This window comes from Odontesthes bonariensis, chromosome 7, assembly GCF_027942865.1.
Source record: "Odontesthes bonariensis isolate fOdoBon6 chromosome 7, fOdoBon6.hap1, whole genome shotgun sequence".
In the NCBI taxonomy this organism is placed as follows: Eukaryota; Metazoa; Chordata; class Actinopteri; order Atheriniformes; family Atherinopsidae; genus Odontesthes; species Odontesthes bonariensis.
In genome coordinates, this window is record NC_134512.1 from 36,900,918 (window position 1) to 36,917,647 (window position 16,730).

At 44.6% G+C, this 16,730-nt stretch overlaps 1 protein-coding gene across 1 annotated transcript in view; it reads right to left on the reverse strand.

Annotated features, from left to right (window-relative positions):
* klhdc4 (kelch domain containing 4) overlaps positions 1–14,391 on the reverse strand; it is a 23,495-nt gene extending 9,104 nt beyond the window's left edge. The window contains exons 1-8 of the mRNA XM_075471126.1: positions 14,180–14,391; positions 13,891–13,982; positions 11,619–11,697; positions 5,355–5,453; positions 4,267–4,403; positions 4,026–4,118; positions 3,460–3,622; positions 949–1,027 (exon numbers count right to left, since the gene is read on the reverse strand). Coding sequence (XP_075327241.1) covers positions 949–1,027; positions 3,460–3,622; positions 4,026–4,118; positions 4,267–4,403; positions 5,355–5,453; positions 11,619–11,697; positions 13,891–13,982; positions 14,180–14,278 — 841 coding nt within the window. The 5' untranslated portion in view covers positions 14,279–14,391. The remainder of the gene's footprint in view (positions 1–948; positions 1,028–3,459; positions 3,623–4,025; positions 4,119–4,266; positions 4,404–5,354; positions 5,454–11,618; positions 11,698–13,890; positions 13,983–14,179) is intronic.
* Positions 14,392–16,730: the final 2,339 nt, after the last annotated feature.

The window sequence follows — 16,730 nt, forward strand, 5'->3', positions numbered from 1 at the left end:
CAGTGAAACGTCTCAGGGAAATGTCTCAGGGAAACGTCTCAGGGAAACGTCTCAGGGAAACGTCTCAGGGAAACGTCTCAGGGAAACGTCTCAGGGAAACGTCTCAGGAAACGTCTCAGGAAACGTCCCAGGGAAACGTCCCAGGGAAACGTCTCAGTGAAACGTCTCAGGGAAACGTCTCAGGGAAACGTCTCAGGGAAACGTCCCAGGGAAACGTCCCAGGAAACGTCCCAGGGAAACGTCCCAGGGAAACGTCTCAGGGAAACGTCTCAGGGAAACGTCTCAGGGAAACGTCTCAGGGAAACGTCTCAGTGAAACGTCTCAGGGAAACGTCTCAGGAAACGTCTCAGGAAACGTCCCAGGAAACGTCCCAGGAAACGTCCCAGGAAACGTCTCAGGAAACGTCCCAGGAAACGTCTCAGGGAAACATCCCAGGAAACGTCTCAGGAAACGTCTCAGGGAAACGTCTCAGGGAAACGTCCCAGGAAACGTCCCAGGAAACGTCCCAGGGAAACGTCTCAGGGAAACGTCTCAGGAAACGTCCCAGGAAACGTCCCAGGGAAACGTCTCAGGGAAACGTCCCAGGGAAACGTCCCAGGGAAACGTCTCAGGGAAACGTCCCAGGGAAACGTCTCAGGGAAACGTCTCAGGGAAACGTCTCAGGGAAACGTCTCAGGGAAACGTCCCAGGGAAACGTCTCAGGAAACGTCTCAGGGAAACGTCTCAGGAAACGTCCCAGGAAACGTCCCAGGGAAACGTCTCAGGGAAACGTCCCAGGAAACGTCCCAGGAAACGTCTCAGGGAAACGTCTCAGGAAACGTCCCAGGAAACGTCCCAGGAAACGTCCCAGGGAAACGTCCCAGGGAAACGTCCCAGGGAAACGTCCCAGCGAGCACCGCAGCCACATGATATCTACTGGACTGATGCTACATGGCAGTGTTTTGGCACCTTGGTCATCTTTACCCTCCCGCTTCAGAAGAAACATGTCAGAGTGGATGGTCCCCTTCTCCACATCCTTCCTCACTCTCTGCAAAAAAACAACACACGAGGTCGGACTTTACAAAGTGTGACATCATCACAGAGGCAAGGCATCTTTATTTATAAAGCGTATTTCATACCACAGGAAACTCAATGAGCTTTACATAAAGACAAGGCATTTAAAATCAGCATAAAAACAAGCTATTTAAAGAGAATTAAAAAAAAAAATAAAAATTAAAACACAGTTAAAAGCAATCAAAGAAGACGGGAAAAAGAAAAATATAAACTCAACCATAAGCACACGGAAAGAGAAATGTTTTTAACCTGGATGTAAAAGTGCTCACAGTTGGGTCTGATTTCAGTTCTGCTGGTAGTTTGTTCCAGTTGTGTGCAGCAGAATAGCTAAAAGCTGCTTCACCGGGTCCAGTTTGAACTCTGGGCTCCACTATCTGACCTGAGTCAGCAGATCTCAGAGCTCTACTTAGTCTGGGAGCCAAAGTCTCAAAAGCTCAATAAAATGGGTTGAACCTGACATGGTCTGCCATACTTTTTATTTGTGTTTTTTATGTTCACTTTGACCCTAAGAAGCAATAATCAGAGGGTCTGCTCTGCCGGAAACATTTTAGTGTATGTACCCCTCATTTTTTGATAGAAAATGTTGAAAAATTACAATTTTCCACAAATCCTCAGTGGGTTGGGTAAGCGGTCAATAAATGCATTCCAGATGCACAGAACACATGTGGAGACAACATCCAATTAAATTATAATTCTTAAAATACATTTCTACATGATTTTGGCTCAATTTAATGCAAAGAAATCAGGCGTTTTTTCACTTTTTTCCAATATTTTCATCTTTACTTCATTGGCAATCAATTATTCCCCCAAATTATGACATCAGTCAATATGTTATTCTGTTCACCAAACGGTATACTCATTCCACAGAAAAAATTAGAAAAATCCAACCAAAATCATTGGATCTGTGATGATTTCACTGCTAGGCCTAGTTGGCGATCAACAGGCTCAGAACCTCAGTAGAATTTTAGCCTATTCTCAAAATTCCGAAAGACATTCTGGATATTTTAGCATGGTTGTTAATGTCCATATTATTAAACATCATAACTGGGTTTATACTCTACCAGCATGTCATTCATGTATTTTGGACCTAAACCGTTCCGTGATTTGTAGACGAGTAGCAGAACTTTAAAATCTATTCTGTATCTGAGCGGGAGCCCATGTAAAGACCTGAGAACTGGGGTGATGTGATGTGATCTCTTTGTTCTGGTTAAAACTCGGGCTGCAGCGTTCTGAATGAGCTGCAGCTGTTTGAGACTCTTTTATATCTGTGTGTCATCTGCATAGCTGTGGTAGTTGACTTTAGAGTTCTTCAGAATTTGACCCAGAGGCAGCATGTATAGAGTGAACAGAAGGGGTCCAAGAACTGACCTCTGAGGAACTCCACGTGTCATAGCCACTCAATCAGATTGATTACTTCCAATAGTCACAAAATAACTCCGCTCCTCCAAGTAGGACCTGAACCATTCTAGGACTGTCCCGCTGAGTCCTGCCCAGGTTTCCAACCTGTTCAGCAGTACACTGTGATCCACAGTGTCAAATGCAGCACTGAGATCCAACAGGACCAGAACTGACACCATGCCTGAGTCAGTGTTCAACCTTATGTCATTTAAAGGATCTATCATCATCAGAGGATCTATCATCATCAGAGGATCTATCATCATCAGAGGATCTATCATCAGCACAGAGGATCTATCATCATCAGAGGATCTATCATCAGCACAGAGGATCTATCATCATCAGAGGATCTATCATCAGCACAGAGGATCTATCATCATCAGAGGATCTATCATCATCAGAGGATCTATCATCAGCACAGAGGATCTATCATCATCAGAGGATCTATCATCAGCACAGAGGATCTATCATCATCAGAGGATCTATCATCAGCACAGAGGATCTATCATCATCAGAGGATCTATCATCAGCACAGAGGATCTATCATCATCAGAGGATCTATCATCATCAGAGGATCTATCATCAGCACAGAGGATCTATCATCAGCACAGAGGATCTATCAGGATCTATCATCAGCACAGAGGATTTATCATCAGCACAGAGGATTTATCATCATCACAGAGGATCTATCATCAGCACAGAGGATCTATCATCATCATCACAGAGGATCTATTATCATCATCACAGAGGATCTATCATCAGCACAGAGGATTTATCATCATCACAGAGGATCTATCATCAGCACAGAGGATCTATCATCGTCACAGAGGATTTATCATCATCACAGAGGATCTATCATCATCACAGAGGATCTATCATCATCACAGAGGATCTATCATCATCACAGAGGATCTATCATCAGCACAGAGGATTTATCATCATCACAGAGGATCTATCATCAGCACAGAGGATCTATCATCAGCACAGAGGATTTATCATCAGCACACGCACCACTTTAGAGTATCCGCCGTAGATGATGACACCTGTGCCGTCCGGCGTGGAGCTCATCTGACAGGCAGAGCGTGGGCAGGGGGCGGAGCCTGATGGAGCGAGGCGTGACCAGGAGAAGGTGTCCAGGGAGAAAGAGTAGACGTCGTTGTAGTAGATGAAATCCCTGAAGGAAAAGGTAGAGCAGGCACATAAAAAGAGATGAGAGACTGAAAACTTCCTTTGGGATGAATAAAGTAATGATTTATCTATCCATCTATCTATCTATCCGTCTGTCTATCTATCTATCCCTCTGTCTATCTATCTATCTATCCCTCTGTCTATCTATCTATCCATCTATCTATCTATCCGTCTATCTGTCTGTCTATCCCTCTGTCTATCTATCTATCTATCCCTCTGTCTATCTATCTATCTATCCATTCATCTATCCATCCACCCATCTTCCTGTAAGAGTTTAAAGCGCAGCTCAGAACACTAAGAAGGACGATCCCACGGAGCCGCTTTCCCCTTCATGCATTATAAATTCGAAGCCCAACAGGGTGATGATCGAACCCAAACTGCTTGCTTACCTGGTGCTCTCATGGAAACCTCCAAACACCAGCAGCTGCCGCTTGCTGAGGACCATCCGGTGGCCACTTCGACCCGACGGACCACCAGCTGCTCTGGAAAAGCACAACAACTTCATCTAACAACACCCAAACAATCATCTGCATTCATTTAGAATAAAAATCAGCCTTAAAGCCACACTCGGTGGTTAAATTCACTCTTTGGTTTGTTATCGCTTCCATTTTCACCACCTTCTGCACCTACTTGATGTTTTCCCACGTGTGTGCAGCCAGGTGCAGCACCCAAAGGTCCTTGTAGTGGTAGAACTGTTCCCCGTTTGGAGAGGCAAACTCTCCCCCGAACACCCAGAGCTGGCCTCCACTCTGTGGAACTACCACCGCCTGAGGGGGGGGGGGGGGGGGGCAAAAGGGGAGGAGGGGTGAGACAGAATGGCTGCGTAAACAGAGCGATAAGGAGGTTTGATGTCCCCGGGTTTAATCGCTTCTCTTGCAAAAAGCTCCCACTACCATGACTTTCGTCTTCACTGGTCACTTTATATTTTCAAACTGTATTTTAAATTGTTTTTTAAATTCTTAAGATTGTTTTTAAAGTATTTATAATTGTATAAATATTTGTATTGCTTTATTATGTCTTGCTACTGGATGCCTGAATTTCCTTCGGGATCAATAAAGTATCTATCTATCTGAGGAGCTTCACTTTCTCCTGATCTGTGCAGCCTGCCCCCTAGTGGCTGAAGTAAAGAATCACAAAATCCTTCCTCATATTTGCCAATTTTTAGTGTATATTTTAGTTTTTTAATTTTAGTTGTCTCAGTTATGTGTCAATTTTAGCTTTCTGCACATTTGGACTCTGTAGAAACGCAATTTCAGTCACCGTGTAATGTAATGTTGCATAGAAGATTGACAATAAAGTTTACTATGAATAAGAATTTATCATTATGGAAACACATGTATTATTGTATTAATATTAATATTATTTTGCTTGTACCCGTTGAGGTGTCTGACATCGACAACAAGAAGGTGGACATTCCCAGCCGCACACCCCTCTGGACAATTGCATTCCCACCCATAGTGTCTATTTATTGCAAATGTACATACTGTATTTATTATTCTCATACACATCCCTATTTACCACCCATACTCAAATACATTCTTCTTGTTCTGTCTTTAAATTTGAGTCAAATTCTTTGTTTGTTTAGTCAAACCTGGCCAATAAAACTGATTCTGATTCTGATAAAAAGGAAAACACGGCGTTCTCTGGCAGCTGGATAATCAAACTGTACAACAGTGGAAAGTGAGACATGAGCGACATCCTCCCGGGGTGAGGCGCACCTGGTGAGAGCAGCGTGGTGGAGGAGGGTTGGGAATCTCAGATTTAACCCAGTTGTTCTTCTTGATGTTGTAGAAAAACAGATCGTTGTACAGATACGTCTGCAAAAAGGACGATAACATGTTTTAAAAGCTGTTCATCACGTTCAAAACTGCAGGCAGCACACAAGATGCCAATAAGCCAGCGGGTGGAGTCGGAAAGAGACAGGAGCTCAGCGTCTTCTTCAGGGCTTAAAACTGACAGAAAATGTGAAACTGTGTTCTTGGGCAATATAAAGTTTGAAACATGGAACATAAAAGACAAAAAATTGTGTCGTCGTGTTATGTTGTTGGCAGCTAGTAAGAGATGTGTCACTAGGAAGTGGTTATATATATACATTTTTATTTTTTTGTGTGAGTGATATATTGATTGCATGTAGGGGTGCGCTCCCCAATTCTGTTGTTTTTGTGTTATTACTTCCACCTGGAATGGTTTGGGTCCGTGGGAGAAAGATCCAGAAGGGCAGTTTGGTATGGTTTTTAGAAATTGATTTTTTTTTTTTTTTACACTGTTGGTTTTTCAAATTCAAAGTCTTATTTTGATGCTGTAAAAATGCAATATTAGAAATTTGTATTCAAACTCTGATGGCACAGAAAAACATCCATAGTATGGGCTACATCACTGAATCCTTGGCAAACTGAGTTATTGTACATGTGTAGTGGTGTATGTGAGGGAGATGTGCCTTTCTGAATAAAAAGAGAATTTAAAAAAAACAAAACAAAACATGCGCATCTGGGTTTTAATCCGTCTGAAGAATATTTACAATGAACAGATGTGACAAAGTTCCACATAAACTTTGCAGAAAACACAGCTTCTGTGTTGGTTCATAACTGTTGCTGCATCCATCAAGTGAAATGAGCAAAGCAGAGCCTGAACAGGGTGATGGGTGGGGTAGAATGTGTGGGGTAGAATGTGTGGGGTAGAATGGGTGGGGTAGAATGGTGGGGTAGAATGGGTGGGGCAGAATGTGTGGGGTAGAATGGGTGGGGTAGAATGTGTGGGGCAGAATGTGTGTGGGGTAGAATGGGTGGGGTAGAATGTGTGGGGTAGAATGGATGGGGCAGAATGGGTGGGGTAGAATGGGTGGGGTAGAATGTGTGGGGTAGAATGTGTGGGGCAGAATGGGTGGGGTAGAATGTGTGGGGCAGAATGGGTGGGGTAGAATGTGTGGGGTAGAATGTGTGGGGCAGAATGGGTGGGGTAGAATGTGTGGGGTAGAATGGGTGGGGTAGAATGTGTGGGGTAGAATGGGTGGGGTAGAATGTGTGGGGTAGAATCTGTGGGGTAGAATGTGTGGGGCAGAATGGGTGGGGTAGAATCTGTGGGGTAGAATGTGTGGGGCAGAATGTGTGGGGTAGAATGTGTGGGGCAGAATGTGTGGGGTAGAATGTGTGGGGCAGAATGGGTGGGGTAGAATGTGTGGGGCAGAATGGGTGGGGTAGAATGGGTGGGGTAGAATGTGTGGGGTAGAATCTGTGGGGTAGAATGTGTGGGGCAGAATGGGTGGGGTAGAATGGGTGGGGCAGAATGTGTGGGGTAGAATCTGTGGGGTAGAATGTGTGGGGCAGAATGGGTGGGGTAGAATGTGTGGGGCAGAATGTGTGGGGTAGAATGGGTGGGGCAGAATGTGTGGGGTAGAATCTGTGGGGTAGAATGTGTGGGGCAGAATGGGTGGGGTAGAATGTGTGGGGCAGAATGTGTGGGGCAGAATGTGTGGGGTAGAATGGTGGGGTAGAATGTGTGGGGCAGAATGTGTGTGGGGTAGAATGGGTGGGGTAGAATGTGTGGGGTAGAATGGATGGGGCAGAATGTGTGGGGTAGAATGGGTGGGGCAGAATGGGTGGGGTAGAATGTGTGGGGTAGAATGTGTGGGGCAGAATGGGTGGGGTAGAATGTGTGGGGCAGAATGGGTGGGGTAGAATGTGTGGGGTAGAATGTGTGGGGCAGAATGGGTGGGGTAGAATGTGTGGGGTAGAATGGGTGGGGCAGAATGTGTGGGGTAGAATCTGTGGGGTAGAATGTGTGGGGCAGAATGGGTGGGGTAGAATGTGTGGGGCAGAATGTGTGGGGTAGAATGGGTGGGGCAGAATGTGTGGGGTAGAATCTGTGGGGTAGAATGTGTGGGGCAGAATGGGTGGGGTAGAATGTGTGGGGCAGAATGTGTGGGGTAGAATGGTGGGGTAGAATGGGTGGGGTAGAATCTGTGGGGTAGAATCTGTGGGGTAGAATGTGTGGGGTAGAATGTGTGGGGCAGAATGTGTGTGGGGTAGAATGGGTGGGGCAGAATGTGTGGGGTAGAATGGGTGGGGCAGAATGTGTGGGGTAGAATGGTGGGGTAGAATGTGTGGGGCAGAATGTGTGTGGGGTAGAATGGGTGGGGTAGAATGTGTGGGGTAGAATGGATGGGGCAGAATGGGTGGGGTAGAATGGGTGGGGTAGAATGGGTGGGGTAGAATGTGTGGGGTAGAATGTGTGGGGCAGAATGTGTGTGGGGTAGAATGGATGGGGCAGAATGGGTGGGGTAGAATGGGTGGGGTAGAATGGGTGGGGTAGAATGTGTGGGGTAGAATGGGTGGGGCAGAATGTGTGGGGTAGAATCTGTGGGGCAGAATGTGTGGGGCAGAATGTGTGGGGTAGAATGTGTGGGGCAGAATGTGTGGGGTAGAATGGGTGGGGTAGAATGGGTGGGGTAGAATCTGTGGGGTAGAATGTGTGGGGCAGAATGGGTGGGGTAGAATGTGTGGGGCAGAATGTGTGGGGTAGAATGGGTGGGGCAGAATGTGTGGGGTAGAATGGTGGGGTAGAATGTGTGGGGCAGAATGTGTGTGGGGTAGAATGGGTGGGGTAGAATGGATGGGGTAGAATGGGTGGGGTAGAATGGGTGGGGTAGAATGGGTGGGGTAGAATGTGTGGGGTAGAATGGGTGGGGCAGAATGTGTGGGGTAGAATGGGTGGGGCAGAATGTGTGGGGTAGAATCTGTGGGGTAGAATGTGTGGGGCAGAATGGGTGGGGTAGAATGTGTGGGGCAGAATGTGTGGGGTAGAATGGATGGGGCAGAATGGGTGGGGTAGAATGGTGGGGTAGAATGTGTGGGGCAGAATGTGTGTGGGGTAGAATGGGTGGGGTAGAATGGGTGGGGCAGAATGTGTGGGGTAGAATGGATGGGGTAGAATGTGTGGGGCAGAATGTGTGGGGTAGAATGGATGGGGCAGAATGGGTGGGGTAGAATGGTGGGGTAGAATGTGTGGGGCAGAATGTGTGTGGGGTAGAATGGGTGGGGTAGAATGGGTGGGGTAGAATGTGTGGGGCAGAATGTGTGGGGCAGAATGTGTGGGGTAGAATGGATGGGGCAGAATGTGTGGGGTAGAATGGGTGGGGCAGAATGTGTGGGGTAGAATGGTGGGGTAGAATGTGTGGGGCAGAATATGTGTGGGGTAGAATGGGTGGGGCAGAATGGGTGGGGTAGAATGGGTGGGGTAGAATGGGTGGGGTAGAATGTGTGGGGTAGAATGGGTGGGGCAGAATGGGTGGGGTAGAATCTGTGGGGCAGAATGTGTGGGGCAGAATGGGTGGGGTAGAATGTGTGGGGCAGAATGTGTGGGGTAGAATGGGTGGGGTAGAATGGTGGGGTAGAATGTGTGGGGCAGAATGTGTGGGGTAGAATGGGTGGGGTAGAATGGGTGGGGCAGAATGGGTGGGGTAGAATGTGTGGGGCAGAATGTGTGGGGCAGAATGTGTGGGATAGAATGTGTGGGGCAGAATGTGTGGGGTAGAATGGGTGGGGCAGAATGTGTGGGATAGAATGTGTGGGATAGAATGTGTGGGGCAGAATGTGTGGGGCAGAATGTGTGGGGTAGAATGTGTGGGGTAGAATGTGTGGGGCAGAATGGGTGGGGTAGAATGGGTGGGGTAGAATGGGTGGGGTAGAATGGTGGGGTAGAATGTGTGGGGCAGAATGGGTGGGGTAGAATGTGTGGGACAGAATGTGTGGGGCAGAATGGGTGGGGTAGAATGGGTGGGGTAGAATGGTGGGGTAGAATGTGTGGGGCAGAATGTGTGTGGGGTAGAATGGGTGGGGTAGAATGGGTGGGGTAGAATGGGTGGGGCAGAATGGGTGGGGTAGAATGTGTGGGGTAGAATGTGTGGGGCAGAATGTGTGGGATAGAATGTGTGGGGCAGAATGTGTGGGGTAGAATGGGTGGGGCAGAATGTGTGGGATAGAATGTGTGGGATAGAATGTGTGGGGCAGAATGTGTGGGGCAGAATGTGTGGGGCAGAATGTGTGGGGTAGAATGTGTGGGGCAGAATGTGTGGGGTAGAATGTGTGGGGTAGAATGTGTGGGGCAGAATGTGTGGGGTAGAATGTGTGGGGCAGAATGTGTGGGGCAGAATGTGTGGGGCAGAATGTGTGGGGCAGAATGTGTGGGGTAGAATGTGTGGGGCAGAATGTGTGGGGCAGAATGGGTGGGGTAGAATGGGTGGGGCAGAATGGGTGGGGTAGAATGGGTGGGGCAAGAATGTGTGGGGCAGAATGTGTGGGGCAGAATGTGTGGGGCAGAATGTGTGGGGCAGAATGGGTGGGGTAGAATGGGTGGGGCAGAATGGGTGGGGTAGAATGGGTGGGGTAGAATGTGTTGGGCAGAATGTGTGGGGCAGAATGTGTGGGGCAGAATGGGTGGGGTAGAATGTGTGGGGCAGAATGTGTGGGGCAGAATGTGTGGGGCAGAATGGGTGGGGTAGAATGTGTGGGGCAGAATGGGTGGGGTAGAATGTGTGGGGCAGAATGGGTGGGGTAGAATGTGTGGGGTAGAATGTGTGGGGCAGAATGTGTGGGGCAGAATGGGTGGGGCAGAATGTGTGGGGCAGAATGGGTGGGGTAGAATGTGTGGGGCAGAATGTGTGGGGCAGAATGGGTGGGGTAGAATGTGTGGGGCAGAATGTGTGGGGCAGAATGGGTGGGGTAGAATGTGTGGGGCAGAATGGGTGGGGTAGAATGTGTGGGGCAGAATGTGTGGGGCAGAATGTGTGGGGCAGAATGTGTGGGGCAGAATGGGTGGGGTAGAATGTGTGGGGCAGAATGGGTGGGGTAGAATGTGTGGGGCAGAATGGGTGGGGCAGAATGTGTGGGGCAGAATGTGTAAGGGACGATTAAAGCAGATAAAGAAATGCAAAAAAACGCAAAACAATCAAACTACCGACGAGTGAAAAATACAGAAGAAGAAACTCTAAACATGATGAAGAAGGTGAAAAACGAGATGAACCATCTAACAAGCACCTTGTTAAAGGGACAGTTCGCCTCTTTTGACATGAAGCTGTATAACATCCCATATCAGCAACATCATGTATGAACATCTTCTTACCCCCTGCTGCGTCCTGTGAGCAGAGTTCCAGCTGAGTTTTGGTGTTGATGAAGGTAGTCCGGCTAGTTGGCTGGGGTTTAAAAAATAAAGCGTTTTGCTTCTCAAAACAATATGCGTTCAACAGAGTAATACATTTGCATCACAAAATGGTTCTCCAGGAAAAAGTCAGACCTCACAATCGCTTGGGCCTATTTTCTCTCCCTTCGTATCACTGCCTGCTGTGCAGACCGAGCAGCAAACACCGTAACAGGCGCGGCAGGCGGCAGCCTTGGAGGTAATGTACGGTTAAGACGCTGTCGTAAATCTCTTTCTCTTCCTTGCTTCATCAGTCAACGTCTTCTTCTGTTTCTTCGGTGCCTCTGCCATGATGATCGTACTGACAATGTTGCGCTAGCTTAGCCTTATACCTTGGAGTGTGAGAGGGGTCTATTTGTTTTTGCGGTAGGTGTGCCAGAAAGCAAGTCGAAGTACTTCCGCTCAGCTCCCGGGCCGCTCCAGCAAAGTTACATAGCGCAGTTATTCCAACTCAGACCCCCGAGGGGCACAGGAGACAGGCCAATCGTAATATTAAAACTCATTCTAGCCACACAATTTTTTTCAAACTGTTATTTTAAGGTAGAAATGTTACATAGTATTGCTTTAAACCCCAGCCAACTAGCCGGACTACCTTCATCAACACCAAAACGAGGCTGGAACTCTGCTCACAGGACGCAGCAGGGGATAAGAAGATGTTCATAAATGATGTTGCTGATATGGGATGTCATACAGCTTCATGTCAAAAGAGGCGAACTGTCCCTTTAATTCTTCAGTGTGAAAACAGACTCGGAGCGTTTGAACATTTAAACAGAGCGGAGTTCTTTCATTACCTTCTTTCCGTTGAAGAATTCTCCTCCGAACAGGATGAGCTCGTCCTTCTCGGGGTGGGCAGAGAAAGACGCGTTCAGTCTGAAACGAGCGGACAGACGTCAGTGACAAACACCTTTAATGACATTAGTGACATTTAACAGCATCATATCACACTGAGAGAATTGTTTTAGTCATTACTTTGTTTATGTGTTAAAGTTTCTTTCTGTTTCCTCCCCAGCAGCCAGACTTCCTGTGATCTTTAGTGTCCTGATCAGCAGTTCGGCAGCTTCCTGAAGGTTTTTCGGAGTTTTCCTGCTTCTTCCCTCATCTTCAGTCCACTTCTTGTACCTGAGCATCTTCAGAGGAATGTGTTTTTTCTTTGTTAAGCCACCTAACTCTGAGCTGTGAAGCATTCAGGCAGGAAAAAGGCTCCTAACTCAAGGGATGAACCAGTGTTGTGTCACAACGCCTCCCGTGAATATGAAAAACAGGACTTTACCAACCAAACCAAACAGGAATAAAATTCCCTCAAATTTGGAGTCAGACCAGCAACAAAAAATTTGTATATTGTTTTTTACATTAATTTACTCAAATAGTGGCATAAAATTAAAAGAAACAGACATTTAATTATAATTTCTTGTATAACAATTAATTTTCAACTACATTTGTATGATTTTGACAGCCATATTAAGTATTTTATGTGGTTTTTGAAGCATTTTGGTCATGAGACGCCTTTTATTTCTTTATATTTTGCATCCAAGCAGCTTAAGTGATCTTCAGCAATAGTTTCAACACTTTCTGAAGGTTTTTCAGCGTTTTTCTTTGGACATTTTCTGCTTTTTCCTCATCTTCAGTCCAGTTTTTTCTTTGTTAAGCCACCTAACTCTGAGCTATGAACCGTTCAGGCAGGAAAAAGGCTCCTAACTCAAGGGATGAACCAGTGTTGTGTCCACACAGAACAGACAACTTAGCAAAGAAGCCGTTTTAAACTGGATCTTTAGGCACTTTGTTCCCAGCAGCCTGTCACAGAGACACATCATTTGTTCCCATTTCTTTAGCTGCATCTGTGAAAAACTGCTACATATTTTCAACTTGTTTATGTTAAAACTGCTTTCAGTTACCAAAAGAGTCAAATTAATATATGAAATTCAGTTAAAAAAAATACTAATCCCAAAACAATGTAGAAAAAGTAGGAAAAAAACAGACAATAATAAGAATTATATGTTATTCAACATCAAGAAAAAGTAAATAAGATTCAATTTACAGCTTAGAAAAGAATATAGTATATAATCTAATGACTAATTATGGAACAATTAATATAAATGAAATGATTAAACTGCTTTATGCCACCAGAAATGAATAATCTAGAAGCTCTTTGTGGGTTTTAGACTGGACTTAAGATTTGTTCCCATTTCTTTAGCTGCATGTGTGAAAAACAGCAAAGATAACACAGTGTGACAGACAGAAAACAGGATTTCTGCAGCAACAAGGTGATTCCCAAAGAGCTGTTAGCTGAAAACTTGGCATATCTCAGCATGGTGTGCAGTGTGTCCTTAAAACATTTGAGGAAACTGGACAAGTGGAGGACAGAAGAAGAAGTGTCAGGCCTAAAGAACTATCTACAGCAGATGAACAGGATCTGAAAGTGACGTCCTTAAGAAAGAGGAAAACATCCAGCAAAGACCTGACACAGGAGCTGAGAGATGCATCTGGACCTTCAGCTGATCCATCTGCTGTTGGCCCAAGCCTCATCAGAAATGGGCTCCATGGAAGGGTGGCTGTCAGGAAGCCGTTCTTCAGGAAGGGAAACAGGGAGAAAAGGCTGAGCTGTGCCAAAGGACACAAGAAGTGGGCTGAAAATCAGTGGCAGCAGGTCTGATGGAGGGATGAATCCTCCCCAGAGCCCGGAGCTCAACATTACTGAAGCAGTGTGGGATCATGTTGGCAGAGAACGCAACAAAAGGCAGCCCACATCCAAAGAAGAGCTTTGGGATGTCCTTCAAGAAGCCTGGAGAACTATTTACAATTTCCCTGAAAATATATCCAGAAATGAGGGTTAACTGTAGTTAAAAGGGACAGAAGAGGTCAGTTTACCTCCCAGCATCATCGATCTGTGTCCTTTTGTGGGTGTTTTGTAGAATGTTTAAGGTAGTTTTATGTTTGGGTTGTTTTGGGGAAACAATCCTGAGTACATGTGTCATCTCTCTGTGGTTACATGCTTGGTGATTTCTTGTTTTATGCTCTGCATAACGTTTTGTGTCGTATTTAGCAACATAAAACAGCATCTTTCACCTTGGTGGTGGAGGCGGACATGTCGTCTCTACAACCTGGGTCTTCTTTGCATCCAGATTCTGAAACTCAGCAATAAGAGCCTCCAAATCTTCCTGGAGATAGAAGGATTTAAATTAGAATAAATTGCTTTTTTTCCCTTTTTAAAAAAAAAAAAACCTCTTCAGTCATCAGTCATGAGTCGAAGAATTGGAATTCATAGTTATCCATTAACGAAGTTAAACAGCACAAAACTACTGTGTCACACGAAAAGCCCAAATATGAGCATGTAGCTGAAGATGTTTAGTGTTACCTCTTCTCGTTTGGACCTCTTTGAGACCTTTTTCTCCATTTTGGCGGCGGTCTTTTCCGCTCCTTTTACCTTCTTCTCTTTCTTTCCCTTTTTCCCCATTTCTCCTGTAAATGTCGTCAAACTACTGACAAAGTTCCCGTTTCATTTAACTGAATTCTGCGCCGCAAGGGATCCAAACCATGCTTTTCCTCTGACAGGTGAGATTTACTTCCGGCAACAAAACATGACGAAGGCACGCCGTCATTACGCAGCAGCGCCCTCTGGCGTATCGGAGGACAAGCTAGCGGACAGACCGCATAGACACACATATTTATTTAATTTACATTATTTATTTATTTGTTTATTTATTTATTTAAATTTTATTAATCTTATTAATTATTATTTTTATTTAATTTAATTCACATATATTTAATTTACTTTCATTTCTGGGAAGTTAAGTTTAATTGTGAGAATTCTGATTCAGCATTCTCACTACAATGATCCTGTTTCTCTTTGTTTTCATATTTTCTGTTCGTTTTTTTGGCCAGTTTTTAAATCAACCAAATCACAGAGAGCAGAGTAAGATTATCAGCAAATGTCTAAGGCTTTAAAAACAAACTTTATTTTGGAAAAAGTTTTATTTAAATAATATGTTTTTCTCTACAATGATGCATTTTATATGAATGATGTTTCTATATGTTTCTTTGTATATTTATACCTTTATACATATATATATGTTTTCTTCCCCTGGCTAAACAGTTTTGTTATGTATATAATTGTTAATAAAGTAAAAAAAATAAAAAATAACTACAATAACTGTTTAAAGATATCCTCTTCGTGGATGTTCAGGACAAATTTAAACCAAATCAAGTGAAAAGTTGAAGTCTCCCAAAGCACTGAAGCAGGCCAACGAATGATGGATTTCAGCTCTGTGGAACACACTGAAACTTTCCAGCTGATAAGCTATTTGTAGCAGATTTTTAGAATTTCACAAGGTCCTGTGAGCTTATTCCTGGAAGTTTTGACACGAACAGGGATGATTACCGCGGGGGAGTCGGCCACGTAACAAGTGGTTAAAGTGTTTGGATGCACGTGTCCGTTTATCTTCAGGGTGTGTGGAACGTATCAGAGAGAAACTCGCATCTCAACACCCTGATACAGCATCTGTTTGACACTGAAATCTGCATGTTTGCTGTACTTTGAGATTACATGTTTATTTAAAATGATCAAAGAGCAGAGAGTAGGGGAAAGAAAAGAGTTTATTTTTTTTATAACTGATTTTTTATTTGACATATACGTACATACAAACACAAACTCCACAAACACATTTTATATGCAGTTATACCTGCTTAAAGTTTTAAAAGTCCTTTCTCTCTTTTTTCTTCTTCTTCCACTGACTAGATCCTTGTAAGTTTCAGTCACTGTTTTGCACCTTTACATCATATTTCCGCTAATCCAATCCTCTTCTTCGCTCTATATGCCCTAACTAACGAGCATTCTGCGTTAATATGAGAACTTTACAAGTGACAAAAACAACCATACAAAGTACGAGCCATTTACAGGTGAGGGCAACAACAATATAAAAAGAAAAAGAGATAACCTACTCTCCTGTAATTAATACAAATATATATATATTTTAATTTTATTTTTTTTATTTATTACAGGAGAGTAGAGAGAGTTTATTTATTTATTATATATATATAATAAATTTATAAATTAAAAAAAAAAAAACATGAATATAGAGGTAACTAGAGTCCCGGCATTGCCTGTACTAATAATGACCATCTTTTATCAAACATGTCTGTTTTCAACTGTAGTCTTGCTGTGATTTTTTTCCATGATAAACACGTTTTTTACCGCATCTTTTACTAGAAAAGAGTTTTAAATGTAATTCATACAACAAAGATGAAAACTTAAGAAGGACTCAGAGTTGGTCTGACTGACTGTGCTATCGAGTTCAGGGCTAAAAAATATTCATATTATAAGTTGTTTTAGTGGAGAAAAGTAGCTTTAAAGATGGACGAGAGTGCACGTGATGACCAGAAGAGGGCAGCTGTGTGATTCTTTGGACTCAGTCAGAGATAAATTACATTTCAGCAGGCATATTTCACTGTCTGACGCCCACAGAGATAAGGCGTCCCTGGATATTGCTGCCTTTGTGCTTTCAGATATATCGCCAACCTCAGGATTAAAATCCTGCCACTTTATCGGTCTGCTTTGCTTCCCGTTTTGATGAATAGACGTTTAATCTGTCATCCGCATCACTTCTCATTGTCTCATATCTCACGATGGCGATTAAAGTGGAATCCACGGCTTCTGATGTGACCCTCGGCTCTTTCCAGCCATCTGTCAGCATATTGTGATATTAATTTCCCTTACCAGTAACCCTCACAGAGGCTCAGACACACACACACACACGAGGTGATATCAGCTGACTACACACACACACACACACAGCACATGACCTCCCTTCCTATCGCTCCCCTCACTTTTGACTTGTTGTTGTTTTCCCGAGGCTGCGGGGTTGTGTGCAGCTGACTGAGTAAAGGTCAGAACATGAGCAAAACTGCAT